Source organism: Myxocyprinus asiaticus, chromosome 38 (assembly GCF_019703515.2).
Source record: "Myxocyprinus asiaticus isolate MX2 ecotype Aquarium Trade chromosome 38, UBuf_Myxa_2, whole genome shotgun sequence".
Classification (NCBI taxonomy): Eukaryota; Metazoa; Chordata; class Actinopteri; order Cypriniformes; family Catostomidae; genus Myxocyprinus; species Myxocyprinus asiaticus.
In genome coordinates, this window is record NC_059381.1 from 17,473,406 (window position 1) to 17,488,481 (window position 15,076).

Below are 15,076 nucleotides of genomic sequence, written 5' to 3' on the forward strand. Positions count from 1 at the left end.
ATATAGAGTAAATGTAATTTAAGGAGCCACAGCTTGATCTTGTTTTGAAGTCTGTGGGGAAGCAAGCACTAGTAGTGCACTTTCGCTTTGCTGCAGAACATTTCTGGATTTCTGTGAGTATGACCGTAATTCTCGTAGTCTACCTTTGATTTATCATATTGGATGAATGATATAATAAATGTATGTGAATTATGCAATTACGCTCTGAAGATCATAACTTGCGGTGTACTTTCACATTTAATTTCATAAGCATACGGTCATCCAAAATGTGTTAGTATACAGTTATTCTACATGCTATAGCATATTTAATGTTAATAGCAGGAACATACTTCCTATTTAAAGTATATTTAAGTTTGGGGAACAAATCCAGGAACTTCTGCTCTTCATGATTTGATTTGTATGTTTGTTTGTGTACTAGTGACTCGTGGCATATAATTAAATCGATAGAAGAAACGCATGCATGCAGCCATTTCACAACCCAGAAGGATTGGAAACTGCAAAAATAATAGGAAAAGTATGCGGAACATATGCCAAAGCAGTATTAACTTTTTAAGTATCAAGAAAAGCTATCCAGCAACAGAAACATGAGACCTTGTTTTGTACATGAGTGAACATTATGGTCAAAACATAGCATGTAGGCTACATGCACTCTAAGAATAATTAAGAAGAATCACCCTAATGAGAGAGAGAGAGATGTGTTTATCACAAAAATAATTATGGACATTTTCCACTAAGATTAGACTACCAGAAACTTCTCAAATACTTTCTCTTTATTTTGAACAGAAAAAAGGAATTCTTAAAAGGACAATTTCTTTCAGTAAACAAACAACTAAATGACTGCTAATTAAAGAAATTAATGGACAAGTGCTTGAACCTGACTAAAGCCTGCATAGGACATTTTTAGGGCATCAGTGACTGAACAAACAGAATTTCATAGTGATACCATCAAATAAATATTGTTCATTGTTAGTTTACATTTACATCTTACATTTAGTCATTTAGCAGACACTTTTATCCAAAGCGACTTACAAATGAGGAACATAGCAAGCAATTTGTCATACAAAAGTCAACAAGATCTGCAGTATCGCACTACCAAATTAACTGATGTAGTAATTTGACTAATGTTAATGAATGCAATCTTATAAAGTGTTAATGGTTTAGGATTGGGGTTAAACTTAAGAAAATGTGTAAGAACGCTTGTTTAAAACCCTGATATTTCTCTTCTGTAGTACATGTGATTTTCCTATTAAGATTATGGTTAGTTTTAGGTTAGGTTTAAACATAGGAAAAATCATAATAGCACAGTTAGTTGGTTCATTATTTTTCTCTATGGGAGTAAAAGTCATGAGACCGGGTTGGTAAAACTGGTCAGGCAAATATAGCTGAAATTTTAATTCAGATAATTTTCCATTTAAGTCACAGTATCTCTTAATTATGAAACACCATTTGAAATTAAGAAATGGCTCTGATATCTGCATAATAATTCTTGTTGAATATATGCTGGTCAGATGAAATCAGACTGAGCACTGAGAAAAATGCAACTAAGAAATAATCAATAAACTCTTCTTCTCCTGTCTCTGTCTCTTAGCTGAAGAGTTAACAAGGTGTTGACTGGCTTTGGGTACCAGACAAAAATCAGATATTTTGTTATCTTCCAATGGACAGAGAGATCTAGTAAAGAAACTGGATCTATGAAGCGCCCATCTACTGGGTTTCTTTTCATTTTCTTTATCTTATGATGTTCACTTAGTGGTGATTACCCATAATGACACTTGAGACTCGGTCACCTCTTTGATTACATTCATGTCATGCAAATCAGTGTTTGGTGTTATCATTCTCTAAGCCACCAGATGTCCTAATCATTAACTCTTTCCATGGAGTTTAGTGAGAGAGAGAGGAGAAATATCCAGGGTCTGATTGGCCATAGGTAGAAGTGGGACTTTTCTTGGGGGGGGCCAGTGGGTGGCTAGCATTATATAATACAAATAAATAAATAAAATAAATAGCAAATGAAACCAATAAATCGAATTTAAAATATGTTACTATATTTGTACAATATATTTAACTTTGAAAAAAAAAAAAAAAAAAAAAAAAATGGCTCCCATTATGCTTAATTGCTTTTTTCATTCATTCAGTGTCATGAGGTATTTGTACAGTCACATAAATACATACTGTTGCCAGAAAAAAATAATCTTACATAAATTCCAGTTCTTCCAAAACTTTACATGTTTTCAGTGCTATTTAGTTTTTCCCAAAAGGTTTACATATGATTCAAAGTAATTTTTGAATAAGAAATTGGGTTTACAAAGAGCCCATTTTTTCTGTGTATATGGTATTTTCCAAGTAAAATATTTAACTGTACTATATGTTGTTCTTTACATCTCAAAATATAATCTTTATAAAAATCACATCGAATACGCACATTTTTATCATACTTCTCATTTTTTTTCTTAAAGGTTTCCAAATCTTCCAAAACAATCTTGTATAAGTACAATGATAAAACAATGAAGAATTGTTTCTTTCATCAATTAACAGAATTCAAAAGTATATGTTCAGTTAAAAACTTTCCAAAACATTTTTTGCTGGATAGGCTAAATACTGCAATATTTTGTATACTTCTTTCACTTTCGCTTTACAACATCAGTAAAAGCAGACATTTCCTGTCTGAATTTGCTGCACGGCTCCTGCAAGCACTGGTATAAATGTGTGTGTGCAGATATATATATATATATATATATCTGCACACACACATTTATACCAGTGCTTGCAGGAGCCGTGCAGCAAATTCAGACAGGAAATGTCTGCTTTTACTGATGTTGTAAAGCGAAAGTGTGTATATATATATATATATATATATATATATATATATATATATATATATATATATATATATATATATAATTTATTTTTTTATTTTTATTTTTTTCACATTTTAGAATAATATTTACGTCATCAAAACTATGGAATAACATAAATGGAACTATGGGAATTATGTTGTGACTAAACAAAATCCAAAATAAATCAAAACTGTGTTATATTTTAGCATCTTCAAAGTAGTCACCCTTTACCTAGAATTTGCAGACATGTACTCTTGACATTTTCTCAACCAACTTCTTGAGGTATCACCCTGAGATGCTTTTTAAAGAGTATTGAAGGAGTTCCCATCTATGTTGGGCACTTATTGGCTGCTTTTCTTTATTATTTGGTCCAAGTCATCAATTTCAAAAACTTTTTTTTTTATTTAAATTGTAGTTTTATAATATGGTGGCACAATTATATTTTTGTCTACAAAACTAATTTCAAACATTTAAGTATACACCTTCAGATCAAAATATTTTTTCATAGGTGTAATTTTATGTAGGGATGATATGGACATGTCCCCATTAAATTTCAGAAATTCGGAAATGTCCCGACCAACATTTGGGCAATTTTACCACAATTTTTCTTTTTTTTAAACTTTATACTATGTTTTTACTTTCATTTTAACAACTATTAAATGTCCTTAGTATAATTATTAATGTGTAAATTATTGTCCTACCTCTTCTGAAGTAGCACATAAACAGTGTTGTCATGTGGCCCCTGTTAATTTTCTCAGTGTGTTCGCGATGCACAAATCACAGTTGTTTGTAAGATTTAAAAAATAAAATAAAATAAAATAAACTTTTCTGGAGATTGTGCGGGCGGATTTCCATTTGTATCTTACGTCCAGTCCTTGAAATAAGTAGATTTAAACAAGCATACTTTTCTTGTACAAAATGTTAAAAAGTCAAAGTCGAAAAAGCTTCTGAGTTTTGCATGCAGCCCTATGGAGGATTCAGCATTTTCGGTTGGTAAGCACCCTCTTCAGGAACACACCTTAAAATGTTAATGATTGTGTCAGAGGTTCAGGACTTTAAGATGCTAGTATAACTCCAAAAACATATTTTATTTTGCACACTGGAGAAGAGCATCTGGATTAGAAAAATAAGCATTTATTTTATTGTCACACATTATACATTTGCAAATATACAGTGAAAATCTTTTTTTTTTTTTTTTTTCCACATTTCCCAGAGCGCAGGGTCAGCCATGATACGTCGCCCCTGGAGTAGATAGGGTCAAGGGCCTTGCTCAAGGGCCCAACAGTGGCATCTTTATCAGCATGATCCCCCGACCTTCTGTTCGGTAACCCAGAGCCTTAAGCCCAAAGTATATTTCACCTGTCCGCGTTCCTCGATGGTCCATGCACAGTCCACGTGACGTAATTTTCGTCATCGAGTGTCCGCCGACGTCCACCCACAGGGTCCGTGTGCAGCCAGATTTTTCTGTCTGCACGGACGATGCACGTACAAACGTGCATGCGCTAGGCTAGGTTGACTGTTGACACAGAAGAGTCCACTAGGTGGCAACACGCACAGTTGGGCTGTACTGTCAAGAAGTAGTCGAAGAACATATCCTTCTCCATTGTTTTGTTGTTGTTGTTGTTGTTGTTGTTCTTGTTCTTGCTTCTTCTAAATGGCAGATCCCAATTTTTCTTCTTCTTTATCCTTCAGAGCAGATGTCCTGTAAATGACACAACTCGGTGCTGCCCTCTAACATCTGGTAGCATATAACAAAGCAATTGTACTGCATGTGTGGAATGCGTCCATTCGCGTCATTGTCCTGTTGGAAGATGAACCTTCGCCCCAGTCTGAGGTCCAGAGCGCTCTGGAGCAGGTTTTCTTCAAGGATGTCTCTGTACATTGCTGCATTCATCTTTCCCTCGATCCTGACTAGTCTCCCAGTTCCTGCCACTGAAAAACATCCCCACAGCATGATGCTGCCACCACCATGCTTCACTGTAGGGATGGTATTGGCCAGGTGATGAGCGGTGCCTGGTTTCCTCCAGGCATGACACTTGCCATTCAGGCCAAAGAGTTCAATCTTTGTTTCTTATGGTCAGAGAGTCCTTCAGGTGCCTTTTGGCAAACTCCAGGCTGGCTGTCATGTGCCTTTTACTGAGGAGTGGCTTCCGTCTGGCCACTCTACCATACAGGCCTGATTGGTGGAGTACTGCAGAGATGGTTATTCTTCTGGAAGTTTCTCCTCTCTCCACAGAGAAATGCTGGAGCTCTGTCAGAGTGACCATCGGGTTCTTGGTCACCTCCCTGACTAAGGCCCTTCTCCCCTGATCGCTCAGTTTAGCCGGGCAGCCAGCTCTAGGAAGAGTCCTGGTGGTTCCAAACTTCTTCCATTTACAAATGATGGAGGCCACTGTGCTCACTGGGACCTTCAATGCTGCAGAAATCTTTCTGTACCCTTCCCCAGATCTGTGCCTCGATACAATCCTGTCTCGGAGGTCTACAGACAATTCTTTGGACTTCATGGCTTGGTTTGTGCTCTGACATGCACTGTTAACTGTGGGACCTTATATAGACAGGTGTGTGCCTTTCCAAATCATGTCCAATCAACTGAATTTACCACAGGTGGACTCCAATCAAGTTGTAGAAACATCTCAAGGATGATCAGTGGAAACAGGATGCACCTGAGCTCAATTTTGAGGGTCATGGCAAAGGCTGTGAATACTTATGTACATGTGATTTTTTAGGTTTTTATTTTTAATAAATTTGCAAAGATTTCAAACAAACTTCTTTCATGTTGTCATTATGGGGTATTGTTTGTAGAATTTTGAGGAAAATAATGAATTTAATCCATTTTGGAATAAGGCTGTAACATAACAAAATGTGGAAAAAGTGAAGCGCCGTGAATACTTTCCGGATGCACTGTATTGTCCAAGTTTTTATCGCATATCACATTTTTCCTCCTAACCGTGCAGTGGTCAGTTCTTTATTTGTTTATTCTTTAGAAATTCTTAAAACAAAAGGATAATATTTAATATGGAGGGGCAGAGAAATACTGTAAAGAAATTATACTTGTTATATGAGGTAATAATGTTATTTTGCCTATATTACCAGACTGAATTTCTTGCATTTTCTTAATACCAACATTTTGAATATGATCCTTGCTATATGTCCCTACCAACTTTCAAACCAAACCTACGCCCTTGATCCCCACAGCCACCACCATTATCTCCTTGAGCAAGGCACTTAACTCGAGGTTGCTCAGGGGGATTGTCCCTGTAACAAGTGCACTGTACTGTAAGTCGCTTTGGATAAAAGCGTCTGCCAAATGCGTACATGCAAATGTAAGTGTTCGGTGGGTGAACTCAATTCTTTTAAATACTCTAATATGTAAAATTCAGGCAGAAATCAAGCATTCAGTGGGTAAACTCAATTCTTTTAAATACCCTAATATGAAACACTCAAGCAGAAATCAAGTACGCACTCAGTGGGTGAACTCCCTACCTTTAAATACCCTTATATGTAAAACTCAGGCAGAATTCAAGTAAGAGTTCAGCGGGTGAAATGCGTTCTGTTAAATTCACTGATATGAATCATTAAGGCAGAAATCAAGTAAGCATTCAGTTGGTGAACTCCAGATATTAAAAAAAAAAAAAAAAAAAAAACTCAATAAGAAATCAAGTAGGTGTTCAGTGGGTGAACTAACTTCCTTTAAATTTACTGATATGAAACATTTGGAGATCAGGCCTTTGAAGCTCCTAAAAAGCAGATAAAGGCAGCATAAAAATAATCCATAAGACTCCAGTGGTTTAATCGATGTCTTAAAAAGTATATACCAAAATATAACTCCTTTCTCACTGTACATCTCGCCATTGCAGACTCATTGCTGACTTTATCTGCTTTTTTGAGCTTCAAATGCCTGGTCACCATTAACTTGCATTGTATGGACCAACAGAGCTGAGATATTCTTCTAAAAATTTTTGTTTGTGCAGAAGAAAGAAAGTCTTACATATTGTGGATGGCATGAGGGTGAGTAAATAAAATTATTTATAAAATGTTAATTTTGAGGTGAACTAACCCTTTAAGCCTTTTTTGTCATGTGGACCATGCACTGACGGGCCCCTACAATATGATTTCTGGCATTACTATCCTTTTGGGGACATCTGATCCCCACAATGTAGGCAAAACACACACACACACACACACACACACACACACACACACACACACACACACACAGGGTGACCATTATACTTCATACAGTTATAAATAACAATAGAAATACAAAGGTTACACCCTTTCAAAACTACTCTTAATAAAATTGTGTTTTTTATTAAATTCTACAAGATAGTTTAGCTAAATTAATGACTTTCTCTGCTTTACTGTTACTGTCAGGTAGAGAAGTTATCAGGGGTAAACAGAGGAGGTAAAAAATTTAATCTAGACTTAGAGAGTTACTGTAACTATTACATCAGTCATTTACAAAAATGACCATTTTAAGCACACATTGCATTATTAAAGTGTACTGTATCTGATTAATGCTAAAACTGATTTCTGTACTGATTTTGTGCTTGCTGATAAAGATACTTTCATCTCTCAACCTTTTGTCCACAGACCAAGTACATGTATGGATCCATCTGAACTTGCTTAGAGAACTGTAATTACCATGGATATTAAACATGGGCGGTAACCTGGAAAATCACCAGATTTGTGCTTTATGACATATCTTTACATGCTAGATGGTCAATGGACATTGGTCCAATATGTTGTCAGTTTTTTTTTTTTTTTTAATTTATTTATTTATTTTTTAATGTAAGTAAATATCTTGTTTCACAATATAAAACAGGAATACAGAAGGTCTACCATTTTTTTATGTACAGGTATCCAGCACAGCCCTACAATATTGCAACAATCAAGAGAACTAATGCAATATTCTCTTCAATTGCATTTAGCACATGCATGTAGAAAAGAAATGCACATAGAGTAGTCACATATTGTATAAATGCAATGCAAAATGTGTATGGAATCTGTTTTACAGATTGAAAGGTGACAACTCTGAACATGTTCTGTTGATATTTGGGTAATATCCTGTTTCGATACAGTATAAATAATGGAGCTACTGCAGGGACTTCTATGTATTTTTCTGTGAAGCCCCCTCAGTAAGCATTTTGTTGTTGCTGCAGGAAAGAACGTTTCTGTAAGTACTACTTTTAATAGTCTACTGATGAATTATCAACTGAAGCCCAGCTGCAAATAACTCAAAATATCATCTTTTATCTGCACAATTAGTATTATATGTTATACATTTTGACTTGCTGAATTTTACATTATTTAAAGGGCTAAAACATTATGCCTAAGCTTTGATAGTCTTTATTGGTTTTTCAAAAGTTAAAACTTCCATATAGGCCTATTGTAGATATCTTGGATTTGCCCTGTAGACATCGAAGTGTGAAATTATTTTATGTATTTATTTATTCATTTTTTTTCTGAAATCTATCTATCCATCCATCCATTTTGTTATTGATACTATTTATTCTATTTCTAGGCTAAAGTTTCACCATGGGTGACAAGACACCTTCAAGAAGCAAAACAATTTCCCTATAAAAACAAAACATTATTCAAGCAGGAAGAACCAAAATATTGTTGTTGGTGTTGGTGTAAAACACAGGTAACATACAGAATCTCAGCTCTTACCTATATCAGTGATGATAAAACCTTCCTTGCCTTTGCTGAAAAGCAGAGAACAGAAAATGACATGGATGCAGTTGTCCTTGTGATGAGAAAAGGAACGTGGAAGAATGGAGAAGCTGAGGTGAAGCTTACAACATGTATAGTCAAAATTGTGGAATTCTATTTCTATATTCACCTTATGCGAAAGAGAATCTAGCGCGCAGCCATCTTAAGAAGTTTGTCTTTGATGCACATGCAGAAAGCTCTGCAGATATTCAAAGAATTTGAATGATTGTTCATATATTAACTCATATCAGCCAATTTTCTTAGAACAACTTTGCATTATAAGAGAAGTTATGTTATGTACTGTTATGCTTTTTATTTCAGTGGGCCAGTGGTCATCAGGTCCCTTCAGCCTTTCTTTCAAACCAACGTTCCATGAATCCATGTCCAGTCTATGACAGACCTCCAAGATCCTGTTTCTATTTTTCATCTCCAGAACCTAGAGCCATTTTATAGACTTGACAACAGATGTGATTGGTGTCCAGGTTAAGGACTGGGCCACCTTCGCTGTTGGTCTAGGACATGGTATTCAAATGCAGACTGGAAGACTGATTATACCAGCCTATGTCTATCATTGCCATGCAAATTATAAGCCCACACCTTATGCATTTGCATTCTACAGTGATGACTATGGCAGCACTTGGCATGTGGGAAAACAGATGGAGGGTGAGTCTTGTGAGTGTCAAATAGCTGAGATCATAGACCATGAAGGAAAAAGTAATCTGTACTACAATGCCCGTACAAGCTCTGGCTACAGAACTGAGGCTCTAAGCAAAACTTCTGGGGAAGTTTCAAAAGAATCTAAAAAGCTGGTAGAGACCAAAACTGGATGCCAAGGCAGTGTAAGTTATTATAAACAGAAGAGACTAATCTATTCCCATCCATCCAATCCAGATAAGAGAGTGGATCTCGGTGTCTACTTGAATACATCCCCATGGGATTTCACAGGATGGGGGAATGAACCAGTAATAACAATCCAAGGTCCCAGTGGATACTTGAGGGTATGAGGATGGACATGTTGCTTGTCTCATGGAGTGTGGAGAGCAAAGTGAGACTGAAAAAGTAGATTTTGGGCTTTTTGAACACCCTGAAAAGTCAAGTGTAAAGATAAGGGACAAGCACCTAAAAATCGATAAAGGTCTAATCCTTCATAAAACATCAAATATTTTTTTACAATTTAGAACATCCAATTATGTACTTCATACTGACCCATTACACAATATTTATTTAATAATTTTAGTTTTCTAGGATGTTAGTGTTTTTAAAGTGTTTATAAATTAAAGTGGAGACTGTTGTTAATTCAAGTGGTAATGTGTCAGACTTTCAAATAGTTGATTAACTCCGGTGGTAAAAGTTTACTTCATATCCTATACCCAAGCAATCCAGCTTGCTTTCTTTATTAAAAAATAAGTTTTTGTTGTTGTTGTAAAAACAGACATAATAACATACATTTACATAACCATGTCTGCCTTTAACCCAGATTATTATCTTAGCATTACATATGATAAAAAATGTAGTAGCATAACAGTCAACAACTCAAGAGTGTAAAAAAAAAAACTACTTTTTAAACAGAGTTAGCCTTTTGCAAAATAAATTAATATAACAGACCATTTGAAGCATGCAGTGTATTATTATTATTATTTTTTATCTCTGGTTAATAATAATGTAACAGCTTTTGATCAAATATGTGGCACATAACCATACAAATCTGTAACATTTTAAAGATGGTGTCCATACAGAGACATTTCCTGTGCTATTTCCTCAAGAATGATCTCAAAACCTTTCATCTTTACCTAAATCTTATAGGTTATTGTAACCAAATAGTGTTTTGAGCAATATTTCCTCTAATAACAGTGCATGGCTTCACTATTACCATCCAATGAAGGGCAGAGAGTATCTTGGCATCTACATGAATAAAACTCCATTGGATCCCATGAGATGGGAGGCATGCAAAGTGATAATCCATTAGTATTATCTATAGTAGATACTCAGAATTGGAAGAGTATAGGAATAGACATCAATTTTCCTGTCTCATAGTGTCATGTAGTATGTCCCAATACTTGCATAATTTTTTGCAACACACTCAAAAGTATGTACTTGCTCATATATATATATATATATATATATATATATATATATATATATATATATATATATATATATATATATATATAAAATAGGGAAAAAAGTATAAAAAGGCGAATCAGGGGGCCTGGGTAGCTCAGCGAGTATTGATGCTGACTACCACCCCTGGAGTCGCGAGTTCGAATCCAAGGCGTGCTGAGTGACTCCAGCCATGTCTCATAAGAAACCAAATTGGCCCGGTTGCTAGGGAGGGTAGAGTCACATGGGGTAACCTCCTTGTGGTCACGATAATGTGGTTCGCTCTCGGTGGGTCGCGTGGTGAGTTGTGTGTGGATGCCGCAGAGAATAGCGTGAAGCCTCCACACGCGCGGCAACGCGCTCAACAAGCCACGTGATAAGATGTGCGGATTGACTGTCTCAGACGCGGACGCAACTGAGATTCATCTTCTGCCACCCAGATTGAGGAGCGTCACTACACCACCATGAGGACTTAGAGTGCATTGGGAACTAGGCATTCCAAATCGGGGAGAAAAAAAAAAGAAAAAGGCGAATCAGGATGCAGCCATTTAATGTGGCCTTTTCCTTCTCTTTAAGTATGCCCATTTTATTGACCCAGATTATTCAATACCACACCATAGACATTTTTTTTCATTAGCTTAGCTATCTTATATTATTTGTAATTTTGTAACACTGACACTGAAAACTGCTTTTGTAAAATACGGATCTGGAAATTGGTATCAGACTCATTGACTAATATAATACTTTTTTTTTTTTTATAATGTTTTAATGTACAAGTAGTCAATTTAAACAGTCATTGTCAAAGACTAAGAAGGACAGTATGTTACATTTTTAATTACATTATGTCCTGAACTCATGGATAAATGACATGAAGATTTGCTCCTTTTAAAATTGAATAAAGAGCATCATATACACACAATAGTTTTGTCCTGTCAAAGGAATCTCAACATATTCTTATCTGTCAGTGTTTTTGTCCACCCAGTCCCAAACATGTATAGATCCATCTGTTGCTGCTGAGAGAAGAGTATTTGGTCGCGATTGATGCCAAGCATGGGTAGTAACCACAGGCTGGGAACTACTGTACTTTGCTTCATATAGCATTTCATGACCTTGGTGTGAAAAAATCGGCTGAGGGTCCTGTGCCTCTGTGCTCCAGTTTGTTGTGTTATAGAGCTGTACTGTGCCATCAAATCCTTTAAAAGAAAAGTTTGTCAGGTCATTAAAGTGAAAACAAATGTTTCTATACAATGAAAGTGAATAGAACATCTCGTTCTGCTTAACATCTCCTTTTGAATCCCACAGAAGAAAGTCATGTGGGTTTGGATCAACAATGTTAATGACGATAGTATTTTTATTTTTGGGGTGAACTATCTTTATATAGCTAAAAACAGGAAAGGAGCTCAACTTACCAGACACAGAAAGACAGCTGTCGAGAACAGGAGCCCAAGAAACATTCAGAAAGTCATTGTTTGGTGCACTATGTTTGACATTTAGTCGAGTTTGACAAAATGGACTCTGTAAATCTCTTAGATCAGACAGCACCATGTGACCGGAGGAAGCGAGCCTTGCTATAGTACAAAAGGAAGGTTCTGACTGGAACCTGTCCCTCCTCATCCCAAAACACCAATGCAAACCACCACTTGTCTCTTTCAAAGTCTCTTTCAGAGGATAATGACTGGTCAAGGGATCTCTTGTGTCACCCATAAGCAGAGAGCCATTGCTTGCACAAATTAGAAATACACAAGCATTCACAAACTGTAAGCCACTCACTGAATCAGATGACTCTTTTCCTATCAAAAAGGTAAATAAGATGAAATGAGCTGTACTGATCAATTTCTAAATATTTCAAACAAAACTATTCAAAGAACTATTGTAAAATTTTGAGGTTTGACATTACCTACTGTATACAGAACTCTTCCTGTTGCTATCTGTGTCAGTTGAACATCATTGATACAAGAACCATGAAGGACTGTGGCTTCTTCAGTCAATCCAGGAGCTATTTTACTGCATTTTGCTGATGTGCTTTTGGGGTTTATAACCCCAGTCCTTTTAATAACATCTGTGTTGTGAAATCAGGTAAGACATTAAATGGATAGTTAACCCAAAAATGAAAATTCTCTCATCATTTACTCACACTCACATCATCCCAGATGTGTATGACTTTGTTTCTTCTGCAGAACAAAAGTTTTTTAGAAGAATATCTCAGCTCTGTAGGTCCTTACAATGCAAGTTAATGGTGGCCAGAACTTTGAAAGTCCAAAAAGCACATAAAGGTGTCATAAAACTAATCAATACACCTCCACTAGTTAAATCCATATCTGTAGAAGTTAAATAAGTGTGGGTGAGAAACAGATCAATATTTAAGTATTTTTTTACTATAAATTCTCCTTCCTGCCCAGTAGGTGGCGATATGCACAAAGAATGTGAATATATAAAAACAAAAGAAGAATCTGAAAGTGGAGAATTATAGTCAAAAAAAAAAAAGACATAAATATGTATCTATTTCTCACCCACACCTATCATATTGCTTCTGAAGCCATGGATTTAAACACTGGATTCATGTGGATTACCATTATAGCCTTTATGTCCTTTTTGGACCTTCTGAGTTCTGGTCACCATTCACTTGCATTGAGATATTCTTCTAAAAAATGTATTTGTGTTCTGCAGAAGAAAAGTCATACACATCTGGGTTGGCATAAGGTTGAGTAAATAATGAGAGAATTTTCATTTTTTGGGTGATCTATCCCTTTAAGTGACACATTTTTAAACATTTTAAAGGTAATACTATAATTTCAAACCATTTGTAATGAAGTACAAAGACACAAATCTTACCACTTTCATCTCCTCCAATATCCCAAATATGCAATGTCGAACTAGAACTTCCACTGGTCACCACACACCTGTGAAGAATAGCTGATATTACATAAGGAAAAATGACATTTTCAGTGGTTTAATTTACAGAATTACAATAATAATAATAATAAATGACATTCTTTTAACTAGTGAATTACATATGTGGCACTTCAATCATGCTCCATATACTTACTGGGTGAACTCGAGCTAAGTCTAGACTACACTTAAAAAGGCATTCAGACTACACAGATGCAGCACTGACATGTGAAGTACAGAAGACAGTTTTGTGTTACCGTGTTCCAGGGATATGTATCAAACACTCAACAGGTTCTTCTGAAAATCCACCATGCTGTACTTTGAAGTCTCGCTCTGCACAAAGACCCTTAAAATGTGATTAAAAAGGTAGTTAAGATTAACTGCAGTTTTGGAATGCATTTTGTAGGTAACTATTTGGACGAGGCAGAATTCATCTTCGTCATGTCAGTTTTTGTTTATTTACCTGGTTGTCTCCTGCATATAACTTTAGAGGCAGAAGTAACTCTAAGATTTCACTCCTTGAGCTAGTGCATCCTGCGACACAAATACCTGGAAGATGAGAGAGAAACCTGCCTTTAAAACTTAATTCACGTCTATATTAGTGACTCAAATCTTTCAGAGATTCAAATATGCTTTACTTTTGTCACCCGTCCACTCTATTACTTTTGTCGGATGCTCGAGGTGAAATACATGCAGGTCTTTGTATCTGAAATCAAGAACACAGCCACTGTATGATGGAATCCGCTATGAAGGCCAGAAAAAAATGCTTTCTATGTAGGCAGCTCATTAGGTTTTGAGACATTGCCATTATTTAACGGAGATTAAACGGAATATCAGTCTACTGCAGTCAGACTCACGTGTTTAGAGACTCCATAAACCAGTCATCAGCTTCATCAGAGGAGATGTCCATGTTGATGATCTTTCAAGCTCAGTTTCAGTAAATACTAAAATCTTACACAGCTTTATTTCTCCAGATATTTAAGAGCGGTTCATATTTCCTGGACATGTTCTTCAGTACTCCTAATGCGTTTTTAAAAGTCCAAAGTTGCGTTAGCGCCACCTGGCGACAAATATACCTATTTCACGTTTGCCAATTTAGCATGGTACAGATACATATTCTCATATTTTAACTCTTCACAGTGTATTCAACCCCTAAACACTAATGTAATGGTTATTAAAGATTCTCAGTGACATTACTGAAGTTAAATTAGCATCTAGCCCTTATTTAGAGAAGCGACATGTTTAATTTTTGACGGTAATGAAAACGAGTCTGTGAGGAACAGACTTTAACTCTGTACAATGACATTCACTATATAAAGCTGTATAATGGTCCTAATAATCACATCTAATTTTCACAACTAGTGTTTTCTGGAGTTGTCTGTCTGCTGAAGTTTTTGTAAAGACATTTTTTTTTTCAATGGTCAGTTGAACGATCAACACCAATTTAAACAACAGTACAACCAACTGAAGACAGTTGCGCCTCTTTTTCATTCCTATTAAAAAAATTAAATAGGACGCTATAATCTGAATAATGG

At 35.9% G+C, this 15,076-nt stretch overlaps 1 protein-coding gene and 1 pseudogene across 4 annotated transcripts; one reads left to right on the forward strand and one right to left on the reverse strand.

Moving 5' to 3' along the window:
• Nucleotides 1–8,571: 8,571 nt before the first annotated feature.
• LOC127428567 (sialidase-3-like) lies at nucleotides 8,572–9,991 on the forward strand (annotated as a pseudogene).
• An 826-nt stretch (nucleotides 9,992–10,817) lies between these two features.
• On the reverse strand, nucleotides 10,818–14,604 carry wdr73 (WD repeat domain 73). Of its 4 annotated transcripts, XM_051677273.1 has the most exons (8): nucleotides 14,399–14,594; nucleotides 14,180–14,247; nucleotides 14,005–14,090; nucleotides 13,799–13,887; nucleotides 13,485–13,552; nucleotides 12,550–12,711; nucleotides 12,062–12,442; nucleotides 10,831–11,845 (listed from the first exon to the last, which is right to left on the reverse strand). In XM_051677273.1, the coding sequence occupies exons 1-8, from the start codon at nucleotides 14,449–14,451 to the stop codon at nucleotides 11,607–11,609; spliced, it is 1,146 nt and encodes a 381-aa protein (XP_051533233.1). In that variant the 5' UTR covers nucleotides 14,452–14,594; the 3' UTR covers nucleotides 10,831–11,606. The 4 variants fall into 4 exon arrangements, with proteins under 4 accessions (XP_051533235.1, XP_051533234.1, XP_051533232.1 ...); XM_051677274.1 differs by lacking the exon at nucleotides 12,062–12,442 and having other exon boundaries at nucleotides 10,820–11,845; nucleotides 14,399–14,601; XM_051677272.1 differs by having other exon boundaries at nucleotides 10,824–12,442; nucleotides 14,399–14,599.
• Between the last annotated feature and the right edge of the window lie 472 nt (nucleotides 14,605–15,076).

Excerpts from the sequence above, each read along its gene's own strand:
- wdr73 (XM_051677272.1), bottom strand. The coding sequence starts at position 14,451 with ATGGACATCTCCTCTGATGAAGCTGATGACTGGTTTATGGAGTCTCTA. Across the intron at positions 14,248-14,398 it reads TTTATGGAGTCTCTAAACAC|ATACAAAGACCTGCATGTAT; the intron begins GTGAGTCTGACT and ends TCTTGATTTCAG. Across the intron at positions 14,091-14,179 it reads AGAGTGGACGGGTGACAAAA|GTATTTGTGTCGCAGGATGC; the intron begins GTAAAGCATATT and ends CTCATCTTCCAG.